This window comes from Balaenoptera acutorostrata, chromosome 1, assembly GCF_949987535.1.
Source record: "Balaenoptera acutorostrata chromosome 1, mBalAcu1.1, whole genome shotgun sequence".
NCBI classification, from domain to species: domain Eukaryota; kingdom Metazoa; phylum Chordata; class Mammalia; order Artiodactyla; family Balaenopteridae; genus Balaenoptera; species Balaenoptera acutorostrata.
The window spans coordinates 38,985,420-39,012,593 of NC_080064.1; the positions used below are offsets into that span (position 1 = coordinate 38,985,420).

At 41.6% G+C, this 27,174-nt stretch overlaps 1 protein-coding gene across 1 annotated transcript; it reads right to left on the reverse strand.

Annotated features, from left to right (window-relative positions):
- Nucleotides 1–1,135: 1,135 nt before the first annotated feature.
- ATPAF1 (ATP synthase mitochondrial F1 complex assembly factor 1) lies at nt 1,136–27,060 on the reverse strand. Its single transcript, XM_028164129.2, has 9 exons — nt 26,687–27,060; nt 22,160–22,268; nt 19,002–19,052; nt 17,753–17,815; nt 14,961–15,011; nt 13,732–13,779; nt 10,147–10,242; nt 8,352–8,459; nt 1,136–2,053 (listed from the first exon to the last, which is right to left on the reverse strand). Exons 1-9 carry the CDS (start codon nt 27,007–27,009, stop codon nt 1,859–1,861), a joined length of 1,044 nt encoding a protein of 347 aa, XP_028019930.2. The 5' UTR covers nt 27,010–27,060; the 3' UTR covers nt 1,136–1,858.
- Between the last annotated feature and the right edge of the window lie 114 nt (nt 27,061–27,174).

The window sequence follows — 27,174 nt, forward strand, 5'->3', positions numbered from 1 at the left end:
ACACCATGTTGTACCAGGGGACTGATTAATGTAACAATTTTCTTTTAGTCCTTTGCCAGATCTTGCTAGGTAAATATAAAGAACAGCCAGATGGTACTCTGATCATGTCCAATGTAACTGGCCATGGATACATCCTTCTTTGGCGAGTGGGGGATTCAGGGCAAACTGGGAGGAACAATAAAATGAGCATCCAGTTCTGACTTCTTTCCCCATCGTTTTCTCACCTTCTGGTGGAGGTGTTATGAAAGGTACTATGGCTAAAGCCTGGGTCCATCTGGAGGGAAAAGGAAACATATCCATGAAAGTAACTCCACCTGATATCAAAGATTCCTGGGACTCCAAACATCCAGACTCAAGTTTCTCAAAAAAAATTAACTGTCAGGAACAGAGGCCTGAATTTGCATTAGGAAACAGCTCAGCCTTAAGAGAAATTGTGAAAGACCAGCAACTTTTCCAGGTTAAACAAACACTATCTGTCTCTTTCTACACACAGACTCAGAAGTACAGCAAAATAAACACAGCTCAGAAAATAATGGGAAGTCCAACCCCATTTAAAGGACTTGGGGACAAGCCCAACTTATAAAAAGTCTCCTGTAATAAAGAAAACACACACACAAACTGCAAATCCTGGTTACATTCCCACTCACCGTATTTTGTCATTCGCCACACCACAGGCAGGAGCAGCAAAGTGGAGCATGTTAGATGAAGAAAAGGAAAGGTATTATAATCGAGGCGGCTGACGACGATACCGGGGGCGGGGACACGCTCTGGGGCCTCGCGTTCAGAAGGCTGGTGCGTAACCGCCGCCCGCTTCTATCGCGGAGCTTGGAGCCACGACAGTGGCACTACTAACCAAACCCGAGTTTCCTGCGCTGGAGAGCTTCTTTCTTACTTCTGGCATTTCAAGCAACTGCTGAGTCCAAAGATGAGTTTTGATGAAATCAGCCCACAGTACTGACGCTATGGATAGCACACAGCTTAGATTTCACTCTTTAGTGTAACAAAGATTATAAGCCAGACTTTATTTTATTGCTACCACACCCAATATGGGTACATTTGCTTCCGCCAACCTTTTCTATAATACTGGCGTGGTTTAGAGTTGTTAAGAAAAAAAAAAGCAAATCTGGATTCATCCTCTCTTTACAAAAGTGTTGATTTATTTATACTGCACTTGATTCAGCCCCTCCAAATACACAGCTTCCAACAGGCAGAGTTAGAGAAGCAGGTGCCACAAGCCATAGTTTAAAAATATGCAGGCAGCAGGCACTGTACCCGTTTAACTATAACTGAAATCTGCTGATACTTCAAACCAGCTACACTAAAGCCATCTCTGGGGGCATCTAGACGGAGTCTTAATCCTGATGGCAATATCTGGTTGTTCTAGAGTCTAACAGGATATCTGGGTTATGCCTTTGGCCACCCAAGTGGGAAGAGTATGTAAAGCCCACATCTAACTACAGCAGGTCTTCAAGCTTATTATCCTGTCACAGTTTATAAAGATGAGGAACTAATCATTTGGGAGCTGTGCAGTCAAAATGTCCAGAAAACAAATATACTATTACAGTGTGTAAAATCAAATCAACCATCTTGTGGATCCTTGGCTGTCTCTGGTTATGACCTCAAACACTTAAAAAGGAAACCTCAAGTATGCTGGGAGATAATGATCAGAATGCTTGGGTACCTCTGTTCCTGACAATCAAGTAATGGGGCTCACCTCCATGTTACTTCTTGCAATAGGCATACAGGGCAGCTCCTTAGAGACTGCTCATTATAGATGCTGAGCTCCCGAGAGGTCAAGGGGTGGGTAGGCTCAGGACTATCCAGGGCTGAGCAGACTCTGTAAACCAACCTTACAGCTCTAAGTCTTATCCTGGTTCTGAGAACATTTCAGTTCTGCTCCAAGTCCGCTTTGTTCCAATTCAGCGATGACAGACATATATTTGAACTCATTTGGTCTGAAGTTAAAGGTCTCCACTAACCCGTAGGTTTCTCTTCGATCAGTGGCATAGAAGAGCTGAACTTGGTTGGCAATGCACTGTGCCTCAGCAACATTCTGAAAGGTAAAAAGAACAGTCAGGTCCTTTCCAGCACAGGGCCATGAAGCTCTGTGTCTAAGTCCTATGGCAGTTGGGGGCCCTCACCCAGGAGTCACTGCTTGCAGAAAGCTTCCCTGACATCCCAAGTCTTGGTGAGGTGCCCCTTTTCTGTGTATTCAAATTACCCTACACATCCCTCTAACATAGTATGTATCATACCGTATTGTATCTGTCCTTTTTTTCCCCTCTTTTTCTTTTTTGTCTGTCTTCCTTTGTGTGAATTTCTCAAAGTATGTGCTTATTTTACATCCTGCACCCAGTGAAATTTGGTGAATGTTTGCTAATAAATTAATGCATATGTTAAAAATTTCCCTCTTCATTCAGTTCTTTAGTAACTGTTAAGTTTATCTCAAGGGGGAAAAAAATAGCAATAGTTACCCAGTTCCATGAACCAGTTTGTGAGTTACTACTAAGTTCTTGACTAACCAGACATACTCTTGAATAAAACCTGTTCCTCATACCACCTCAGTCAAAAAAGTAGTGCTGGGGCTTCCCTGGTGGCACAGTGGTTGGGAGTCTGCCTGCCAGTGCAGGGGACACGGGTTCGAGCCCTGGTCTGGGAGGATCCCACATGCCGCGGAGCAGCTGGGCCCGTGAGCCACAATTACTGAGCCTGCGCGTTTGGAGCCTGTGCTCCACAACAAGAGAGGCCGCGACGGTGAGAGGCCTGCGCACCGCGATGAGGAGTGGCCCCCACTTGCCACAACTAGAGAAGGCCCTCACACAGAAACGAAGACCCAACACAGCCATAAATAAAATAAATAAATAAATAAATAAATAAAATTAAAAAAAAAAAAAAAAAAAAGTAGTGCTAAAGCCAGCTGCAGTTTTACAATTTGTCCGTAAAGTCTATGACACAATGTTTTTTTCTTTTTTCTTTTTTTTTTTGGCCGTGCTGCGTGGCTTGTGGGGTCTTAGTTCCCTGACCAGGGACTGAACTCAGGCCCTTGGCAGTGAAAGTGAGGAGTCCTAACAACTGGACCGCCAGGGGATTCCCTATGACACTCTTTCTTCCCTGTGATGGAGCCTCGTTTCTCTTCCCTTGAGTGTTGGCTATACGTAGTGACTTGCTTCTAACAAATGGACTAAAGTGGAATGATGAAAAATGACTTCTGCTATTCAGTCACAGAAGACATTGTAGCTTCTGTCTTGCTATCTCTCTTTAATCACTTGCTTTGGGGAAAGTCAGTTGCCATATCATGAGGACATTCAAGTAGCCTAGGGAGAAGCCAGTGTGGCCAGGAAATGAGGCCTCCTGCCAACAGCCATGCAAGTGGGGTCAGAGGTGGATCGTCAAGCCCAATCAGCCTTCAAATGACTGTAGTCCTTGCCAACATCTTGACAGCAACTTCATGAGAGACTCTGAGCCAGAAACACCCAGCTATGCAGCTCCTGAACTCCTGACACACAGAAAATGTGAGGCGATAAATATTTGTTGTTTTAAGCCACTAAGTTTTGGAGTAGTAATTTGTTATGCAGTCATTTCTAACTAATCAACCCGCAAAGCCCCAGGGAAAAGAAGGGGCCACCTTCTCTAAAGCTCAGTAGCAGGGAAATGGTGACCAGATCACTCTATGTAACAGAAGTGGGGTCAGGACACAGGCTACACTCTTGAAACCTTACAAGAGATTTACTTCAAAAACTCTTACTTTTGCTTCCTATACATTCTCTAGTGCTAGCTGATCAGAGGCACTTATTCACGATTACAATGTTCACACAGCCGAAACCCAACCCCAAACGATAATGGAATTCCTACTAAAACTGTCAAAAGTGTGCTATGTCTAGCTACAGTGATGAAAATAGGTTTATAAATACCACAGCCTGCTTCACCTCCATTCCCTCCCATGGGCCTTGCAGGTCATTTCTCACAAGCAGGCACTGATCTCTGAGACTGGATCTTCAATCAAAAGCCATTTTCCAAAATGCTGGCTATTTCAAATTAATAGAATTTTAGAGCTGGAAGGGGCCTTAGAGATCACCCAGTCCTCATTTAATGGACCGGGAAACCAAAGCAGATGAGGGTCAGGGATGGACCCAAGGTCATATGGCTAACAAGTGGCAGAGCAAGGACCAGACCTCTGGACTCCCAGGCTGGTACTCCCTCCACTTCACCCTGATAGTATTTCTGGTGGGGCAAATAATTAAGACTGATCAAGGTTGATAACTCTACTTCATCATTTTTACCTTTCTTATATTCAAACATGCCTCAAGAACAAACCATCTCTAAAGCAAGTGCATAATCTGAGGCAGATCCCACCACTCTCTGAGGCCCTGAACTGTAGGGCCTGTGAGTCAACTTTTATCTGAGGCTTAGGATGGTGGAGGTAAGGGTAATTTCAGTTGTGTATATTCTAGAACAGTGCTGCTCAAACTGCAGAGTCCTAGGTGGAGGTGCCTCTGGTCCCTTCACCTCTCTTTCAGCTGTTATATCCTGGGGTTTTACATAATAAGATTCTGTGTGGATAAAGGGCTCTGACCACTAGTTTGAAGACCACTAGAATGGTGGGTAGAGAGTTAAGATATGGAGATATGTGCAAATGTCTCTCATGGAGGATTATGGAAAGCTCCCCTGCACCCCAACCCCTGCCCACTTATTCATTCCCTGCCTTTTATTCTCTCAACATGAAACAGTAGTCTCTTCCCGTTCCAAGACCCAAGAAGATAAACATATTAATTCCCTATGTTGCTCAACAAGGAGGTTTATTAACAAACCTGATTTCTCCCTCTCTTTCAATCTTAATAGCTACAATCAAATTACCAAGTCTTGCCCATTTTATTCCCTATATATTTCTGGAGTCATTCTCTCTCCTCCATCCCTACTACCACTGCTCTAGTTTAGGTCTTTACTACTTCTTGCCCAGACTATTGCAACTGCATTTTAAATGATCACACTGACCAGGCTAGAACTAAAAAATATTTAGGAAGCAAATACTTAAGGTTAATGGTCTTAAAATCCAACTCTTTATGGGTCAACCCCCATTCAAAACCCTTTAATGATCTTTTTGTGCCCACAGGATAAAGCTGATCCTTTAAACACAACCCACCAAACCTCTATTTTTAACATACCAGTGATAGCAAACTGTTTGTAATACCCCAAGTCATTTTATGCCTCCTAGCATTTATGTATTCTATTTCCACCACCTGGAACATTCCCCTCCCCCTCCCCACTTTACCCTGCTAAACTCCTGCTAATCTTTGAGTTTCAGCTCAGGTGTCATCTCTAGGAAGGCTTCTTCCTCCTTCTGGGCCAGGAACGTTCCCCCTGCCCCCTCCCCCAACGCTGTGCATGTCTCTATCCTAACACTTACTACCTTCCAATGAAATAATCTGTTGACACACATGTGGACCCAAATAAGGCTTTCTAATACTATACTAAATTTTCATCATTAAAGTTCATCAGTTCAGAAGAAACCTCTAGTTTCCAGGTGTTTCTATCCACTTGCTTTACTGTATTTGGAAACACTATGCCTAAAGTGCAAACTCATGCATGAGTGTGCAGGGGATCATATATTTATATTACATTTCTAGGTTTCCCATCTCTGAATCATGTATCTCTACACTAAATTCTAACATGTCTAATTCTGTACTACATTAGAAACTCATAGTCAAGTTGACTTATACAAGGCAAATGTATGTTGTCTGGTATGATGTTAAATGTTATAAGGCTAGGAAGCAAATTTTAATAATTATGGGTTTGAGACCACTAGGGTGAGGTGGTATAAATGCTAAAACAGAAAGGGTCTCCTCTGACCTCTAGAGTCCACTTCTAATACAGTTAGATATTATGCTTTGCTGAAGATCAGAAAATGCAGTACAATATCTATGTCACTCACTCCTGTGGTCAAATTTTAAACCTTATCATTATTGATAACTATATCCCCTCCAAATCTCAACTTGAAACATCCGTACTGTGTCTACTATTTCCTGTATTTAACACTCACTCCCAAACTTAAAAATCCTTTAACTCAAGTAGGACTCGCAGTTCTGTCTCTAACCTTTCTCATGTTTCCACTTCCCTCTTTATCCAACTTGCACCCCATTGTCAATAATTACAATCATTCCTTTGCATTCACTTTTAACTTCCTGGTCCCTATCTTACTTCATTACATCACTTGGCTAAACCATAATCCTAGTTAAATCCAACTCTCGATCTTCCCTCTCTGTGCTTGTACCTGCACAGCCATTCTCTCTTCCATTTTCCTAGATCACACATCAACAAACACTTTCTGGAAAGGGAGACACTGTTAATATTTTTGGCTCTACGGCCCTATAGTCTCTGTTGCAGCTACTCAACTATCTGCTGTAGAGGTAAAGCAGCCATAGATAACATGTAAATGATAAGCATGGCTGTGTTCCAATAAAATTTTATCTACAGACACTGAAATTTGAGTTTCATATACTTTTCACAGGCCATGAAATATCATTCTTTTTTAGTTTTTTGTTTGTTTGTTTGTTTCCTCAACTACTTAAAGATGTAGAACACGTTCTCAACTCATGGGCCTATCCTAGACAACAATTTCACACTTTCTCGTTTCCACTCAAAAGTCCAACACCTATTCTTCCATCTTCACTCTCAGCTGACGATCTTTCTTTTCACTAAGCAATCTGAAGAGAACTTCTTACAAACTACCACCACCTCTATTCGTTTAACTGTATTTGTGTCATTATATCCTGGTTTCTCTCCTGTTGTTACACTTCTGGCAAAGATCAACCCCTCATTCCCAAGACTCACCCCACTCAAGAACACCACTTCAACAACTCTCCAGCCTCCTTCTCGTGCATTATCAATAGTTCCCTCTCTACTGGATCTTTCCATCAGCATATACATATAATGTTATTTCTCTCATTTAAAACAAAACCAAGAACACACTCTCATCCCCACTTCTTACACCCCATTCTCTCCTTCCCTTCTCAAAAACATCCCCTGAAAGACGTGTTTATGCTTACTCTTTCTCTTCCCATTCTTTCTTAAATGTACTCCAATCATGCTTTTGTCCTACCACTCCTTTGAAACTGCCCTTATAAAGGTCCCCAATGACTTCCATGTTGTGAAATCTAGTAAATTCTCAGTCCTCATCTCACTTGCCCTACCAGCAAGTGAGATTTGGCTAGTTGAGCACCCTTGTTCCTTGAAACATTTTACCTTAGCTTCCAGGGGATTCTACCATCTTAGTTTTCCTCCTATCTCACTGACTCTTCCTTTTTAATCTTCTTTGCTGATGCTTCCTCATCACTCCAAGGCTCAGTTCTTAGACCTCTTCTCTTTTCTACCTTCATTAACTTCCTTGGTGATTTCATTCAGTCTCATGGCTTTAAATAAAAACCTGTATGCTGACTACTCTCATTTTTATCTCTCTAGCTTGGACCTCTCCCCTGAACTCCAAGCTCATATATCTAACTGCCTACTACTTGGATATCTAATAGGCATCTCAGATTTAACGTGTTGAAAATTGAGCTCCTGATCTTCCTCCCAAACCTCTTCCGCCTGCAATCTTGTTTGTCTCAGTTAATGGCAACTCCATTCTTCTGGGTAGGATTTTGGGTGACTTCCAGTTGAGTGTGATGGGTAGAAGGAAGAATGGGAGAAATGGGACTGAACAGTTACAGGAATAACAGACAAGGAAGTAGAGTCTCAATTATGTCCTAGACTTGGGGCTTACTGCTACTATGAGATACTAGCTGAGTACCATAACTTTTCCCTTTCTTGTTTGCAGTTGATTAAGAGACAGAGGAAAAATAAGTGGGTGTTGTAATAAAGAACCTCAGGAGGAAGAGGCACTAAGTGCCCACTATCTTGAGGACATCCTGAACTTAAACCCCGCCAGATAAATGAGACTGACATGAGCAAGGACTACACGAACAGGCTGAACAGTAATCATAAAACTGCTCCTGGCCCTGGATATGTAAAGAACAAACACAACAGACATCATTACCAATGGGCATATGGTCAATGCTCTATCCCAGGAAATGGGAAAAGGAGGAAGGAAATTCACTATGTATGATGAATGCTGTACATGTGAACAGTGTGGAGGAAGATAAAAGATTAAGAACTATTCTAGACTTTGAACTCTTCCCTACATTTAAGAAGCCATTTACTTGTCCACAGTCTCTTGCCTGAAACCCCTAGGGCCAGATGTGTCTTGGAGTCAGAATTACTGGATTTTAGAAAGGTAACAAGTGCAGATACCATATAACTGTATCTGAATACCTTCAGGGTCACCAGGTAAATCCAAAAAGGTAAAAGTTGATTCTTACCAGAAACGTGGAATCCATTTCTGCTGTCATCAGCACTATGCCCTTTTCTTCCTTAAGTTCAGGGTAGTGATATAAAATCAGCTGGCTGGCTGCAGCTTCCCCTCGGGTCTGTAAGGAGGAACACTTAATCAAGGCTCAATAAGGTGCCACCACAACAAAACTGCGACTTCACAGCAATAGAGAGTCTGGAGGGAATTCTGGCTCTTAACAGCCGCTTGGGTGGCTGGTGAGTCGGAGGACTGGCACGTGGCGGTGGCCAGGTCTGCCAAGGCACATCGAAACTGACAGCTTGCACAGTGTTATTTGTGTCTTCAATTGAAAAAGGTTTGGCTTTTCTCCCGGAAAATGTTTACAGTAGGCAGTGAATCCTACATCACGGCCATATATTTAAAAACAAAACGGCACAAGCAGCTACCAAGTCAAGTCCTAAAGAAAGCAATATGCCTGTGTAATTGCCGCTTTTATGGACTAGTGCATTTCACAGTTGAAATCTACTCCCCTTGGCTGGCTCTGAGGACTGAGCTCTTTTAAGCTGTAGCAAACAGCTGGAGAGTTTGCACACGGGCCAGATTTGTAACGTGCAGTTTTAAAATATAATCTGGGTGGGATGAAGGGGGGAAAGAAGAATGGGAACATCATAATTTCATGAAGAATGGACAGGGCAGTGGTGACTAGACCTCACTCCAGACTAGGAAGAGAGGCTAGGTTCAAAGCCTAAGCCATCACATAGTACAGAAGGAAATAACTGTACATTCAGAAGATCTCTGGGTTTCATCTTTAAAATTTCAGCAAAAGTCCTTTTAATTATCAATACCTAATTATTGCTAGGGTACTCTTAATAATAGTTCAGCCTCAGTTCTCTCGAACATACTTCAAATACACTATCATTTTGGTCATAATTATGTTTCTGGATCTTTTTCCTATACTTGTATATGAGCTTCACGAAGGCAGTCCTAGCATAGTTTCCAACACAACAGCATAATGGTTAAGTTCATAGACTTTGGAGTCAATAACCTGGAGTCAAGCAAACCCAGCTCTACCACTTACTAGCACTGTGAACTAACTTCTCTGAGCCCACTATTTTTTTTCTTTTCTTTCTACTTTTTTTTTTTTTTTAAAACAAACACAATACAAGTTCTGGATACAATCACAAGGGCTACAGTCATGAGCAAATTCTCATTCTGTTTTGTGCTCCCTTTACCCCAACTTCAAAGCCATTATAATACATTCTTGTTTTTGCCAGATTCAGCCTCCAAATATAGAATGTCAACCCTAGTGATGATCTCATTTAAAATACTTTTATTTCAAAAGCTTCAAATGCTTTGGATCAAACTTCTTAATCTAATACTTGGGAGTAAAACAAAGAAAAAGGAAGGAGGGAAGCAAACAAAATGACATCTGTGAAATGAAAACTATGCATCTAGCACCTTAGAAAGTGCTGACTTGGTTAATAAAACACATGTAAGACACAGAGCCTACCTTAAGGTTATAAAGATAACCATCATGACTCACCCTTGTTTGTTAAGTGAGGTACATGCAGTAAATGTTATAGATGTATGGGGAAGAGAGGAGAGAGCCAGAAATAGTCAGAGAATGTGTTTTGGGATCATTTCAATTTCTAGGTAGTGAGTGGGGCCTAAAAAGCTAGCCCAACAAAGTATGACAATTCATCAGTGCTACAGCAAATCCTGCTGGTAGTTAGTACATATTCTGTGTCCTCAAGCCTCAGCAAGGGCTCATAATACCACAAAGGGGTAGGCCTCCTTCATCTAGGGGCTGAGCACAGGCCACCTACCTGAATATTTATAAGTGCAGTGAAGTGGAGTTCAGTACCTGCCCACTGCCCGACAAAAAACTCATAACCTTCCCTTCTTGGTAGTGCACACAGAAACTGTGGGAAACAAATACATGAGGAGACAGATGAATAAATAAAATCATTTGCTCTATGTCCAACCACCTGTGTCATTCACTCCATTTCTTCAAAGTTTGGTTTTAAAAACTTTTTTTAAATTATGAAATTCATATGTGATAATATAACAAACACTCATACACTACCCAACCCACCTAAGAAAGAAAGCATTAGAGATCCAATTGAAGCTCTCTCTGTAAACCCATTATAATTCCGTTCCAGTATAACAGTTAAAACTGCATTTGGTGTCTGTCATTCCCTTTCAGTTTTTTATACTTTTAATGTATAGGTATACATCCATAAACAAGAAATAGTACTGTTTGCATGTTTAAAAACTTAAATCGTATCAAACTATATGTATACTTTTGCAACTCGCTTTTTTTACTTCACATCATACGTCTGAGATTTACTCATGTTGATAAATATAACTCCTAATTCATTATTTTCACTGTGATATGGAATGTGACTACAGAAATTTACCACAATTTTATCTATCCTTCTTTTGATGAACTTTTGGGTCTTTTTCAATTTCTAAACTTTCTAATGCTGCTGCATTAATTTTTGTCACAATTATTGTAATCACTTCATATTCTACTATCTGAGGCTGATACTGAAGCATGTCTCTAAACACCAAGAAATAATAAGTTTTATGCTCAAGATGAATTGGGGAGGAGTGGCGAAGAGAATGGTGCCAGAACAAAACAAAGTATCATCAGTCCAATATGCAGTAGTCAGGGAATTGTCTCCTTACTGCTAACCACTAAGGCTCTGTTTTATTATTATTAATGAGATAACGTCAGTGCCTACCTAATGGGTAAACACTTTTTTTACAGCTTTATTGAGGTATACTTGAAGTATAAGTTGCATATATTTAAAGTGTACAATTAGAATAGTTGTGACATATGTATACAGTGAAACCATTACCACAATCAACACAATGAACATATCTATCATCTCTAAAAATTCCTTTGTAATTCGTATCTCCCTCTCTCCAACTGTTCCTAAGCAGCCACTGACTTGGTTTCTGTCACTACTGGTCAGTCTTCATTTTCTAGAATTTCGTATAAATGAAACCACAGAATCTATACTTCTTTTTGGTTTAGCTTCTTTCACTCAGCACAATTGTTTTGTGATCTATCCATGTTGGTGCATATATCAATAGTTCATTCCTTCTTATTGCTGAATCTTACTCCATTATATATGTATTGTATATGATGTATATGTACACACACACACAATTTCTTTATTCTTTCACCTGTGATGGAGTTGGGTATCTTCAGTATTTGGTTATTAAAAATAAAAAACAAGTCATTGAATGGACATATGCTTTCAGTCCCTTGAGAAAATATCTAGGAGTAGAATGGCTGGGTCTTACGGCAGGTATATGCTTAACTTTTAAAGAAACTGCCAAACTGTCTTCTAAAGTGGTTGTACCATTTTACATTACTACCAGCAATATATTAGAGTTCCAGCTGTCCCATATCCTCACCAACACTTGGTATGGTCAATCTTTTTAATTTTAGTCATCTTAGTGGTATCTCACTGTGGTTTTAATTTGCATTCCCATTATGACAAATGATGTCGAACATCTTATAACTTCCATTGCACTTCATTGGTGAATTGTCTGACTCTTTTGCTCATTTTTAAATTGGTTTGCTTGTCCTCTTATAAAGTTGTAAGAGTTTTTAGTATATTCTATATACAAGTAACTTGTCAATATATGTTTGCAAGTATTTTCTCCCAGTCCGTGGCTTACCTTTTCATTTTCACAACACTGTCTTTCGAAAAGTAGAAATTTTTAATTTTTTTATTGTGGTAAAATAGACATAACAGTTACCATTTTAACCATTTAAAGTGCACAATTCACTGGCATTAAGTACATTCACACTGCTGTGAAACCGTCACCACCATCCATCTCCAGAACTTTTTTCATCTTCCCAAACTGAAACTCCATACCCATTAAACAATAACTCCCCACCCTGCCTTCCGCTCATCCCCTGGCAACCACTGTCCTTCTTTCTGTATATGAATCTATTCTAGGTACCTCATATAAGTGGAATCATACAGTATTTGTCCTTTTGTGACTGGCTTATTTCACTTAGCATAATGTCTTTACGGTTCATGAATGTTGTAGCATGTGTCAGAATTTCCTTCCTTTATAAGGCTGAATCATGTTCTACTGCATGTATATATCACATTTTATTTATCCATTCATCTATCAGTGGACACCTGTGTTGCCTCTACCCTTTGGCTACTGTGACTAATGCTGTTATGAACATGGGTATACAAAGACAAAATTTTAATTTTGATGAAATCTCATTTATTGATTTTTTCTTTTATGGTTTTGTGCTTTTTGTGATGTATCGATACTTAAATCTCTGCCAAGCCCAGGTCACTAAGATTCAATCTAAGATTTTTTTTTTTCTAGATCTTGAGTTAATTTTTGGATACTGTGTGAGGTAAGAGTAGAGGTTCATTTTTTTTGCATATGGATACTCAAATTGTTTTGCACAATTTGTTGGACATGTGTTGAAAAGATTATCCTTTCTCTATTTAATTACCTTGGCACCGTTGCTGAAAAACAACTGACCATGCATACATTGGTTTACTTCTGAATTCTCTGTTCTGTTCCATTGATCTATTTGTCTATCTTTATGCTGTTACCACACTGTCTTCACTACTGTAGCTTTATGAAAACATAGTCTTGAAATCAGGTAATGTAAGTTCTCTAACTTTGTTCTTCTTTTTCAAAATTGTTTTGTTATTCTAGGTCCTTTGGATATCCAAATTAGTTTTTAAAATTGGCTTTTCAATTTAAAAAAAAAAAAAGAAAAAAAAAGCCTATTAGGATTTTGATTGGGATTATATTTTATCTAGAGATCAATTTGGAGAGAAATGACAACAATATTGAGTCGTCCAACACAGTATATCTCTCCATTTACTTAGATGTTTTTTATTTTCTCTCAGCAATGTTTAGAAGCATTTTTTGAGAATCTTAGAAATTAGTATAGACACCAAGTCGGCTGATCCATCTCACCTATTCCCTTTCTCTTAGGTCTTCTGGCAGCTCAATACCCCAGCAACAATTTCATAATTCCTTTTAGGTATATATAATCAAAATAGCATGGCCAAAACTGAAAAGAAACTGTCAATAAAAGAGAAACTTAAAGGAGGCTGAAAAGATTAAGGTCTCAGGTGTTGCTTCCAACATTCACTTATATTAATAAATTAAGATCCACATCAGAAAGGGCTGAGATGTTTCAGAGAGCTAAACAGCCACACGCTTATTGGGCCAAACCCACATGATTTCATAAGGCTAAAAATCTTACTTATCAGTACAATCAACATGTGAGCATCTTTGTTAAATAACTGTAACATATGAGATGTTATGGAGCATGAAGAGATTGGTTAGGAAACATCCTTGTCTGGCAGCACTGATAAGCAATCCTCATATGGTCACTGGACACTTACTGTTGGACAGGACTGAGCCCGGTTCCAGATCAAATCAAACTTCTCTTTCTGTAGGTTAGAAAAGAATAAAATTCAAAAACAAGAAAACATAAAAGGCCACAATCACATTTAAATTCACCAAGACTGAACTCTAGAACTAAAATACAACTAAAACAATCCCAAGTTCCATCATTTACAAATCCCTCTTACAACAAAGAGGAAAAAGCAGAGGTATGCTTTCCTGTTCAATATCAGAATTATGTGTGAAGAGTGGACACTGCAAATGCTCTAACTCTTCAGGGGACTCTGCCCAGTGTCAGAGACAACAGGTCACTGAGTTTGTCCAGGGAGAGATAAGAAGGCCTGTTCAAACAATGAGTCAGCATTAGAGACCTAAAATATCATGAAAAGTGCCGACTCTTCTGAATGTTGGACTCATGAAAGGAAAGGGTATATATGTAAAAGAGGAAGAAAATAAAAGATAGCAATACTCTCACAATAACCAAAAGGTCTGGCTTTATTTTTCCATCTGTAAGTTTTCCTCCTTAAACTTACACGTGTAAGCTCAGTATATATTTGGGTGCTTGATATAAACTTAACCTAAAGCTACTTCCTCTTCAGAGAAGAACAATTAAAGAACTAGCTGATAACCCAGTACATTAAATGCTTTCTTCTGGTAGAAGGCAGCAGGACATAAACCAGAAGAAGTCAGCAGCATTCCTTTCCAGTCACAGATCTTAATGGTCAAGCAGTGGCCCGTTACTATCTCCAAGAAAGCAACTTTGAGAAAGGAAAAAAAAAAAAAAATGCCACTTGCTAAGGGGAAATGCCAGAAAAAGACTAGGAGGAAGCTCCAAGTGAGCTCAGGTACAGGTCACTCATAGACAGGAAGGGAAGAAAGCTAGGCCAGAGGCCCTGTCCTAAATTCCAACAGCTTGGCTGGAAAACACCAAAAAGAAATAAAAGACACTTGGAAATTGCTCAGCAACATAAACTTACACCATGCTCCCTGTCAGAGACTTGACTCAAAGAGACATTTCTAAACCAGAAAGATGAAAAACAAAAGCCATAAATATACCATATGGAGCTCCCAATCTTTGGTGCTCAGGGCATAATAAAAACCCTCAGAGCTATAAATGTAAGTTCTCAAGAGGCAATAAACATAGGAAAAGTAAAAGCAACTGCCTGCTAAGGTTAGAGCCCTGACCTTCTTGTTATAACACTTTCATTTTCCCCTCCAAACTACTTACAGGAATAACTGCGTAGACTGTATCTTTTGCTGCAAAATACTGCTGCCAAATCTGTACAAAAAAGAGAGAGTGTCTGTGACACATCAGTAATCCTTTCAACCTGTACCAAGAAGTGGTGACAGCTTTCATTGCTCAGAGTAATATGCTATTTGATAACAGGGAGGAAATCCCAACGTTAATACTTTTATTACTAGTACATGATTACAAAAAAGATTTAATACCACCGAATCTTCTAGATGATCAAACTGTAACTCTTAATAACAAATTCCTATCAGAGAAACAGATTCTGAGACCTTGTTAATCACTTCTCCCAAGGTGTGCCTTGTGTGTAATAGACAAGCTTTTTTTTTTTATCATATCTTCTCTCTCCTCTCCCAAAACCCGCACTGTCCGGCCAACTGTGGGCCCTCTCAGAGAGCCAGGATCAGTCATTCGGAACCCAGGGTCTGCAGTCAAGCAGATCTGGATGCAAATCCCAGCTCCTATCATTTGCTGGCTATGCTACTTTGGGAAAACTACTGGAAATCACTAAATTATATCAATATACTCATCAATAAAATAGCAGTAATATTAACCTTAGAGGATTACTGTGAAGACTACTGAAATAATGTTTGTGCTTAGCACAACAGAATTACAATGCAAACCAAAGCCAAGGTGCTCTGAGGGCAAAAAAGATGCACTTAATCCAAGTTAGGGAACAAGTGCCAGAGGAAGGGACACCTGAGCTGTATCCTGAAGAATGATCAGGAGTTAGCCAGGTGAACAGGGAGTCTGGGAAGATAAACAGGTAGGAGAGAAGATAAGAGACACATTCTAAGCAGAGAATGACAAGCAGTAGCAAAGGCATAGAAGTTGGGGAAGGCATCATAGCCAAGGTGACACCTGAGGGAGCTGGTGTTGAAGACTGGGTCACCTTCCTTTAGAGTTGCTCTGCTTTGTCAACATTCCCATGAAAATGGGGGTGGAGGGGGGCAACTGAAGATACTAATCAAAGTGTGATCTCACCAACACAAAGCACAGAAGGACTATTACCTCCTAGGACCTGGGCAAATCACTCTATCAATGCAGTAAGGTTGCTTTTCTTTTTTTCTTTTTTTTTTGCATGTCAAAACACTTTCTCCTCATTTTAAGGACAGCATATCCTGCTTATTTTTATTTAATTTATATTAGTAGATAGTTTATGAATCAACACTGAATTTATGAGACTGACAGATGTTCCCTAACATAGTTGACCTTGGTTACTCAAAATTATATTAATGAACACAAATTCCTATCTAAAAATATAGGTCTAAATGATATTTGTCATATGATGATCAGGCCTCCTGGGCCTGGCTTCTCTCTCCCCAAAGGACATGCCTGGTGTCCACTTTCTATTGGCACTTCTTCCCAAAGGCAGTTTGAGGTCTCCTGGAGACTTTGCATTAAGCCTCTATTAACAGAAGTTAGAACTCTGCGCTGTTCTCTTTTTGTTTTTGTGTCTGTCTTTCCACTAGGCTGAAACCCCTTGAGAGTTGGGGATTCTCTCATTTATTTCTATGCCTGGCAGAGAGGCTGACATTTAATAACTGTCTGCTGAAATGAATGACACAGCGCTCAAGGACACCCACAGTAATTGGCACAGCTTCCCATAAGGGAATATGATGTAGAGTCAAACAGACAAGGGTTTGAGTCTTAGCTCTGCCACTAAGTTGCTTCATGTCTTTAAGTTACAGTTTCCTCAGCTGTAAATTGGGAATAATAGCACCTACTTTATAAGGGGGTTATGAGAATACAATGAAATAGTGTATATAAAGCACTAAGTACAGTACCTGACACATAGTATACTGCTTTTATTATTATTTTGATTCTCTCAACATACCTAAAATATAATTCATGGAACTATAAGGAATGCCAATAAATAGCTTATTATATTCTAATTAGAGAGAAAAGAATCAGATGTGAAAATGTAAATAGCATTTACAAATGCTAATTCAAGCAATATGGAATGCTTGGTATATGGAATGACCAAACAAGCGGAATAGATCACACGTGCTTTGAAGGAAGGTGTCCAGGAAGCTTCCTGCAGAAGGTCCTAAAATAATGGAGGACTCTGAATGTCAAGCAAAGGAATATGGGAAGTCACTGAATATTTGAGAGCAGGTTACTAACATAATATTTATTTTTACTTATTTATTTAAAAACACAAATATAGCACTTATTCTGTGCCAGGCACTGTTCCAAGTACTTCATAAATATTAACTCGTTTAGTTCCCCAAATAACTCCATGAGGTAAGTACTATTACTATGTCCACTTTACAGATAGGGAATCTGAGGCCCCAAAAGTGAACTAACTTATCAAAGTCATTCCGCTAGTAAGTGGCAGAGCTAGGACTTAAAACTGGCAGCTTGGTCCTAGAGTCTGTGTTCTTAACCAATACACTATGTGAAGTAGAACTTTAGGAGGATTGAACTGGTGAGGATATGATAGGGGGAGAGGGGGTGGGAGAAGTAAGAGCAGGGAAACCTATTTAGAAAGGTAGTCATCCAGGCATAGAGTAGTGATGATTTTAAATAAGATGTGGACAACAGGAATGAAAAAGAAAGGGGAAATGTGAGTTGATTAGATATATAGGAGTGAGACCAAGTTTTTGTATGCACTATTTTTCATGTAATTCATCACTTCTGCTTTCAATGATTGCCTTTCATTTTGGCTAGAAAGAGGTGTCAGGAAATGTATGCTCCTTTCTACTTTCAGATTTGGTTCACAGAGCACACATTTTCATAAAGTATGCCAATTCATTTTCATTCATTACCTGTTTTATTTCTTCTGCAGTTTTGTCTTTCACCATCTCAATGTTAAAGATTGAACTGAGAGTCTGAAAGAGAAAATAAAAGGCAATTAACACCCACAATTAAAAAAATAAAACAGTTTAACTCTATCTGTAAGCCTTGTGGGAAGCAACATGGGAGGACAGTAAAGCAGATCTTCAATAAGTGGAGAATGAGTATAAGAAAACCCACATGCTCAGAAAAGGGAGCCCCCAGGGCAGGTTTCACAGTTCTATTTTCAGGGAATATCTACTGGTACTTCCCAAATGTTTCACGCTCACTAATATGCGTTGCAGCACTTTGCAGCTCCTAAGAGGAGAAAGTTTGGTTGTTACCTTTAACTGCTATTCTGCCAGAAGTGGCTCCTTATTTGCAAGTTAAATGACAGAGTAAACATGTTTTTATTTGATTTTTTTTTTAAACATCTTTATTGAAGTATAATTGCCTTACAATGGTGTGTTAGCTTCTGCTTTATAACAAAGTGGATCAGTTATACATATACAATATGTTCCCATTTCTCTTCCCTCTTGCATCTCCCTCCCTCCCACCCTCCCCATCCCACCCCTCTAGGTGGTCACAAAGCACCGAGCTAATCTCCCTGTGCTATGAGGCTGCTTCCCACTAGTTATCTATTTTACATTTGGTAGTGTATATATGTCCATGACACTCTCTTACCCTGTCACATCTCACCCCACCCCCTCCCCATATCCTCAAGTCCATTCTCTAGTAGATCTGTGTCTTTATTCCCGTCTTGCCACTAGGTTCTTCATGGCCTTTTTTTTTTTTTTTCCCTTAGATTCCGTATATATGTGTTAGCATACTGTATTTGTTTTTCTCTTTCTGACTTACTTACTTAAGACTACTTCCTGGGACTTCCCTGGCGGTCCAGTAGTTATGACTCCGCATTTCCACTGCAGGGGGCACAGGTTCAATCCGGGTTGGAGAACTAAGATCCTGCATGCTGCGCGGCGTGGCCAAAAAAAAAATCTACTTCCTATACAAAGTAGGAAGTAGTACACTACATTTCCTTCACACTTCCTCTAGCACCCCCAGGACCCACACTATACTAGGAGTCGTATCAAGGTCATAACAAAAATTCGTAGAAATATCTCTCATCTCCACAGTTAGAAAATCACAAAATCACTGAACCACAGTAAATATGTTCAAACTTGCAGCCACTTGTTATAGATGTTCCATATGAATTCACGCTTGGATATTTAATTAGAAACCTACCTTGTCCTTGGTGAATCCTCTGCTCATATGCTGTTTCCCCAATGTGTCTGTCTGAAATATACAATGGGACAGGATATTAATCTATACTTTACTCTTAAGAAGACTACCCTCCCTAGGTGAGGTGCCCAATACCTCATTTAGTAATGCTGCACCTCAGAACTCACTTCTCTCCACTCTATACAGTAACTGTACACACTGTTCTAAGAGTTACTGTTTGTGAGACAACTTTTCTTTGACTGATTCTGAGATACAGAGATGAGAAAGGAGTTCTCTGTTAGTAAACACCATCTACTGGTACTGAGAGTCCATTCTATCCCTGCCACCATGGATGAGGGAATCCTTCCCAGAACAAGCCTACTTGGGTTTCCTGTGCTCTCCTTCCCAGTGAGCCACAGAGGAGGTAAGAATGGAATGATGTATTTTCCAAGCTGCTTCTTATCTGTGACAGCACTTCTGAAGTCAGGCAACCTCAGCAGACTACTGAGTCTTTTCCAGTACTCCATCGTAGTATTCCCTCCCTCAAATTAGACTCCCCCTCAAAAAAGGCCAAGAACAACTGAAAGTGATTATTTTCTCTCCTAGCCCACTCTCAGATAAAGGCCATGGCCAGGAAATCCAATTTTGAGCTGTTTCTGACAGTATGGATGTGTTGTTCTGAGTTTTCCATTCAATTTCTGTGCCTTTCAGAGAGGAGTGCAATCCACACCTGGGATTCTGAAGCTGAAACATACTTTCTGCATTAAACCCTGTTTTTCATTACTCTGTGCTTTAATGAATCCAAACCTTTCATAAATGATGTCCGTAGAACCAGTACCCACAAATTAGACAAAAGCGTGCTGTAGAAGAACCTACTGGATACACCCTATGTGCCCAAAGTCTCAAGAGCAATTAATGAAACATTTAAAGCATGTCTACTGCAGATGCTTTGGAAACCTATGGGGACCTGTTTTTTTGTTATCACAATAATTGACTGGATGTTTTCACCTGCATTTATGGGAGAGGCAGCGGTGCTAAATGAGCTGCAATTTTGCAGATGAGTTCTACATAATGAATTTTCCCTCACCCCACACAACTTTCCAATTCTAGCCAGACCTTCCCTCCTTCCTCCCTCCCTCCTTCCTTTCCTTTCTCTTTCTTTCTCCTTTGTAAAACAGTTTTATTCAATACTGAATTTTTCAGAAATGCAACTACTATGTAACTTAAGAGAAGACTGTACATTGTGGAATCTCATGAGGGTCACTGATAACAACACTGCTTATGGTTTGGGAGTTTTTATAATTACCAACATAACATCCCGTACCAGTCTGCATTTGCTGCTTGCGTATTCATGGCGATTTCATACAGAGGTAAAAGAACCTGATGACTGTACTAGGTCTCACAGCATAGTTGTGCCCAAGAACTTACATGCTGAAATCTGTATTTTATTTAAAAAATACTTCCCTTTATTACAGTTAAGGCATTATATTTATTTTTTCCCCCTGAAATTATGTGTGTAGGTGGGTTATATTGTCTACATTTCATTTCAGGGTAGAATTAGAGAGAATTAAATACAATTTATTATAAAAAGGGGATGTTGGGTATCACATGGTAGGGAACCAATGACTCAAAGTAAAGAAAAGGCTTTAGACATGGAGCCATTAGCCACTAGCCTTCCTCTAGCTAGATAAGAAAGACAGTAAGTGAATATTTACCTAAAGTTGCCATAATTTAAATTAAATCTTTACTTATTCTGCTCTTGTCATCACAAAGCTGAATTTCTAAGTCTTGTTTCAAAATGGGGCAAAAAGCTTTCCCAGATAATATTGAAAGTTTATAATACAGTAATATTTCCCATAGCTATTGATTTGTAACATTGACACTATAAATGTTTGCTAAAGGAAATTACATTTGATAAAATACTTGTAGTAGAAAGTAATTTGTTCATATAAAATTGTAAACTACGTTTATCACAGGTTGAATTTGCTCCCCAACCTTGTAATGATTAGCCCATTAACTATTCTTATTCTAATTAACTCAACCAGTTATTAAAAGACTGAGTGGATTCTCTTAAAATTTAGGATACCCAAGGCAAAAAAAGTTATTTTCCAAGTAAAATAAACATCTCTCCTTTTACAATGTAGAACCCCAATTTTCCACTGTAACTACCTTATTTCAGGCCCATGCAGCCCACACCTGGACATATTCTCCCTGGCTTTGGCCTCTCCCACCCCAGTTTGTTTTGTGCACCACCTTAGATTAGTATTTTTCAAATCATAGGTTGTGAAATCAATTTAGTGGACTGTGGCCAAAGTTTTTTAAAAGATGAAAATAATAATAAGAGTGTATTGCATGTATCAATAGTGAAAGTAAGCATTTGCTTCAGTTATAATTATATACATATATGTGTAATGAATTGCAATGTAAAATATATTTCTTACCGTGGGTCATGGTCAAAAAGTTTGAGAAGCACTGCATTAGATTAATCTTCCTATACAATTGTCCCCTGGTATCAGTCAGGGATTGGTTCCAGGACCCCTGAAGACACCAGAATCTGTAGGTGCTCAAGTCTCTTGTATAAAATGGTGTAGTGTTTGCATATAACCTACGCACATCTTCCCATACACTTTAAATCATCTCTAGACTACTTATAATACCTAATACAATGTAAATTCTATGTAAATAGTTGTAAATACAATAAATGCTATGTAAATAGCTACCTGTAAGTGGCAAACTCAAGTGTTGCTTTTTGGAACTTTCTACAGTTTTTTTTTCCCCCTGTATATTTTCTATCAGCTGTTGGCTGAATCCACAGATGCAAAATCTGTGGATGCAGAACCTGCAGATAGGGAGGGCTGACTATACACAGCTTTCAACATGCTTTTCCCCAGCTCTGATTCTTGTTTAAGGGTAATAAGAGCTAACATGTATTAAGCACTTTTTCCTCCCTGATCCCTACATGTGTGCCTTGCCTTGACCACTCGACTATACCCCCTGGGAGCAGAGATTACCCTTTTCATCCCCTTATATCTCCACCATGACTACAGTACCTTGCCAGAAAGAGCAGAATACCATTTATGGATGGAGCTGATCCCATCAATGAGCCCACTCCCAGGATAAGGGTCAGTGGTGGGGATGTAGAGCACTGGTGAGCCAACAACACCCAAAGGGGCAGGTCTTACCTTCTGTTCCACACATTTGATAAAGTCACCTTGCTTGGAGTGCCCCACTGGCTGCTTCCGAAACTCACTGCACTTCTCCAGTCGGGACTCAAAAGCAGTTGGGTCAGACCTGATCAAAGGTAAACCAAAGGATAAACCACCTGGGCCTTCCTGGACATTTTTTTTTTTTTAATAAATTTATTTATTTTTTTATTTTTGGCTGCGTTGGGTCTTCGTTGCTGCACGCAGGCTTTTCTCTAGTTGTGGAGAGCGGGGGCTACTCTTCATTGTGGTGTGCAGGCTTGTCATTGTGGTGGCTTCTCTTGCTGCAGAGCATGGGCTCTAGGCGCACGGGCTTCAGTAGTTTTGGCACGTGGGCTCAGTAGTTGCGGCTCACAGGCTCTAGAGCACAGGCTCAGTAGTTGTGGCGCACGGGCTTAGTTACTTCGCAGCATGTGGGATCTTCCCGGATCAGGGCTTGAACCTGTGTCCCCTACACTGGCAGGATTCTTAACCACTGTGCCACCAGGGAAGCCCGCCTTTCTGGGTTTTGAAATAACAAAGCACCATGTTCCACTTTCACAGAGAGAGGACACAGACAGTCAGAGGCTGAAGGATTTGTCTTAATTTAGTTAGGCCTGAGCACAGGCCTACAAATCAAAAAAGTGGAAAAAGAAATCCACTTATTCAACTGTTATTAATCCTCAAGGGGCCTGTGTAACATTTTTCTCCTGCAGGATATTCCCTAGGGTGACACAGGGCTTGCTCCCTCAGGTACTTACACTCTGGGTATTTGGAATTTAAATCCTTAAGATGGGAAAGGTACTTTGTGGTCATCTTGCTGGGTTAGATGAAAGAATCCTCAGGCAGGAATCCCAGGTGTCAAGCTTTGACTGGAACATATCTGATTCTTAGACATCTCCCTTCCCTCCCCGACTAGGCAAATCTCTATTTATTCAGATCCCGGCAATTCAGAGGCTTCAGGCATCCTATTTTGCAGATTTAGCACCTGAGTTCTCCCTGACCCTCTCTCCAAAGAACCTGCTCCAGTTGATGGAACATCAGAATTTGTCCTTTATGTCAAAATGGGGTTGGTCTTCAGGCGTGAAGTCCAGGTTGGGGCTGCCATCTGTTAAGAATGCTTCAGGCTGTGTAGCTGACAATATTTGGCTGTGTACACTTCGGTGAAGATGTCATCCAGGGGCTCCAGCTCCCGGGCCATGAGACCTGTAGTGTCATGGGTGACGTCTGCAGGCTCCAAGGGCATCCTGGTCACCCCTCTGGTCCTTCTTGGTCAAGGCAACGTAGGGCGCTCCTCCTCCATGTAACTCCTTTCTGGAGGTGATGTTGAACACCACTCCCTTCACTGCCATGTACTTGGATAGATCTTCCTCCCTTCCAGAGAAGGCCAGCTCCTCCTCGATGAAGAGCTGCACCAAGGGCCTCACCTGGTAGGGTGTGGCACCTGCCTGGCCAGGGCTGCAAGTACCAGGGCCTAGGTCAGTGTTGCCAGTGAGCAGATGGAGACGGTGAGGGGTGGCCCAGGCAGTGGAGCCCTGTGTACTCGCACCCTGGACATCTTTTATTATTAAAACATTCTGAGTCTAAGTCTACCTCTCTGTATCTTTCACTCCCCCAGGAACAAGAGAAAATGTCTAATTCTTTTTATGAGTACCTGAAAATTGCTCTTATGTCACCTCCTAAGTTTCTCTTCTCTAGGTTGAATTTCTTCAGGTTTTTCAGCCCCTCTTCATATATGTGATTTGTAAATCATTCCTTACTGTGGACCTGCTCTCTGGGCATGTTCGTTTATGCACACTCTAGATACAGTGGGCCTAAAGCTCTCAACAGTGTAGAGTGTGATGCAAAAACCCAGGTACTGGACTGGAGTGGGGTCAGCAGGGCACACAGCCTTGTCTTGTCGTTGGCTCACACTGAACTGGGGTTATAAGTGCTCCAAGAGCCCAGGTTTTAGTGAGTATGCTCCAGCACTAACCAATCGAGGACTATAATTCCTTTTAAAATATCTCACGATAGCCTACCTGTTGGTCTTGGGCCTCACAGCGAAGCTCTGTCTTGCCTCTTTCCTTGACTTGGCCCAGGTTCTACTGATCCTTTTTTGGCCCTGCTTTCACTTCATACCTCCCTTTTCCTCTACCTCATGTTCTTTTCCTTTTTGTAGCCTCAGTTTTCCCTCCCATCTCACTCAACTTCTTCTAGGACTTATTCCTTCCTCTCTCCCTTTCACTCATTCAGCAAACTTGACTTGTTGTCTCTCGCCTGTTGGTTAACTTGCTAGTCTTCAGAGATACAGAAATAAATAAGAAAGAGTCCCTACCTCAAGGAGCTTACTATCTAGTAGGACAGAAAGACATGTAAATAAGTACATTAGAGTGCTACAGGTATTATGATGAAAATTTGCTCAGATATTCCCAAATGGTTGAGGTGGTTTCAGGCTCTGTTGCTCCCCTTACCTGGAACACCTGCCCCCAACATCAGTCCTTTATTCCTTTGCACTGGGCCATAGAGCTAAAAGGAAGTTTTGGTATTAGATAAAGCTAGGGATACTGGCAGGTACTAGAGCACGAGGGCCTTGCATGGAACACTAAGGATATGGAGTGGCCTTGGAAAGCCACTCTTTAGGAGACAGCAGTAGTATGTGTAAATACTGACACAGGAATGATCTAGTGGGGAAGGAAAGTAAAACCAGTCATTCATTTGTTCATGAATAAGAATGAACAGGAGCTGTGAAGTATTCAGAATATTAGTAGACCACTCTTCTGAGATGCTCGTCTGTGAAAGGGATCAGTGAGAAAAGGCTGAAGAGGAATGTAGGTCAAGAAAAGGTTTTTAAGATGACAAATACTTGAGTATATCTGAATTCTGCTGAAGGAGAGCAAAAATACTCATTCAGTTATTCTGTCATTCTTTCAAAGAAAGATCATTATAGTAGCAGTGACATGGACTGGGGGTAGATGGGTCTAAGACCAGAAGTGAGGAAGACTAGTTAGAGCAGGGGTCCCCAACCTCCGGGCCACGGACTGGTACCAGTCCGTGGCCTGTTAGGAACTGGGCCACACAGCAGGAGGTAAGCAGCGGGCAAGCAAGCGAAGTTTCATCTGTATTTACAGCCACTCTCCATCCCTCGCATTACCGCCTGAGTTCCGCCTCCTGTCAGATCAGCGGCAGCATTAGTCTCATAGGAGCGCGAACCCTACTGTGAACTGCGCATGTGAGGGATCTAGGTTGTGCGCTCCTTGTGAGAATCTAATGCCTGATGATCTGAAGTGGAGCTGAGGCGCTGATGCTAGCGCTGGGGAGTGGCTGCAAATACAGATTATCATTAGCAGAGAGGTTTGACTGCACAGAGACCATAATAAATCAATTGCTTGCAGACTCACGTCAAAACCCTATCAGTGAGAGGCAAGTGAAAACAAGCTCAGGGCTCCCACTGGTTCTGCATTATGGTGAGTTGTATAATTATTTCACTATATATTACAATGTAATAATAATAGAAATAAAGTGCACATTAAATGTAATGTACTTGAATCATCCCGAAACCCTATCCCGCCCCCATCTCCTGCAGTTTGTGGAAAAACTGTCTTCCACAAAACCGGCCCCTGGTGTCAAAATGGTTGGGGACCACTGAGTTAGAGGATGACTGCAATATTCTGGGTGAAGATGATAGAGTAAATTAAGGCTGTGGAAGTAGAGATGAGCTAGAACTCAAAGAAGTTACAGTATCAGTCTTAGGTTTCCTTTCCTAAGACAACTGTCTGCCCACCCTGCCAGATTCTCTCCCAAGTCCCTTCAATTTTCACTTTTGATCTCTTTCAGCTCTTCCCAGTTCAACTCTTTGGACCCTCCACGGCCCCCTTATACCCACCTCAACCTCCTCTAATCTCCAGGTTCTTCTCTCTGGAAGGTGAAGGGTAGTGTTAGGAACCCCGATTCCAAGTCAGACAAATCCCAACCAGCTGTATGACCTTTGGCAGGCCTCTTACTCTCTCTGATCCTCAGTTTTCTCATCTTAATGAGAGAGTTCAACTGAGAGCCAACTGTAACACTATTAATCTTTGATGCTCTGCTCCCACCCAATCTCCTTTCCTTACAGTCAGGGTCCTCAGCTAGAAGCCTGGGAACCCGAGTCCTAGGACAGGGCTCAGCTGACTCAATAGGTGACCCTGAGCAAGTCAAGTCCCTTCTCTGGAAGGCTCCATTTTCCCATTTCGATAATGAGGACAGGTCTCTCAGAGTTGCCTGCCTCTTAAGGGCTGTCGTAAGAGTCGACCTCAGCGTTTTGAGAACTAAAGCAGACAGAAAGACAACTGGGGCTTCGCAGAGACTCCCGGCTCTCACACTAGCTGTGTGATCTTAGGCAAGTGACCAAGCCTCTCTGAGCCTAGATAACCATCTGTAGAGTGGGGACAGTGCCAGTGGTCCTCTGGCAGGGCTGCTGGAAGGGCTGAGAGCGCCAGATACAGATACACCAGGAGCGCGGGTCGAGCTCCGCCCCTCCTCCCCGCCCGCCGCTGGCCAGGCCCGCACCTGCGCAGCTGCTGGATCTTGTCGCGGTAGCGGTCGTAGAAGGGGTTGGCCTCGATCTCATTCTCGACACCACTGCCTTCGGCGCCCCCCGCGGGCCGGCCCGAGCCGGGGCGCACCGGGAACACGCGCAGCTGCGCGGGTGACACGAGCCCCAGGCCCAGGGCGCGGCTGCGCACCGCGCACAGGCCGCGGTAGATGCCGGCCACCTGCAGGACGGCCGGGCCCGCGCCACCCGCTGCCGCCACCACAGCAGCCATGACCGCCTCCGCCTCCTCCTCCCCAGGCGCGTCGGCCTCGGCCCGCGGCCCGCGCGCCCACTCCATCGTCCTCCGGGTCCGCCGCGCCCGTGCTCCAGCAGCGAGGTTCCGGGCGCTGAAGGTTCCGGGAGCCGGTGAAGGGCGTGGTGGAAGGCAGGGGGTTCGCCGCTCCTGCCCCGGCCCCCGCCCGCGCCCCGCGAGCTCTGCAGCTCTAGCGCCCCCGCCCAACCT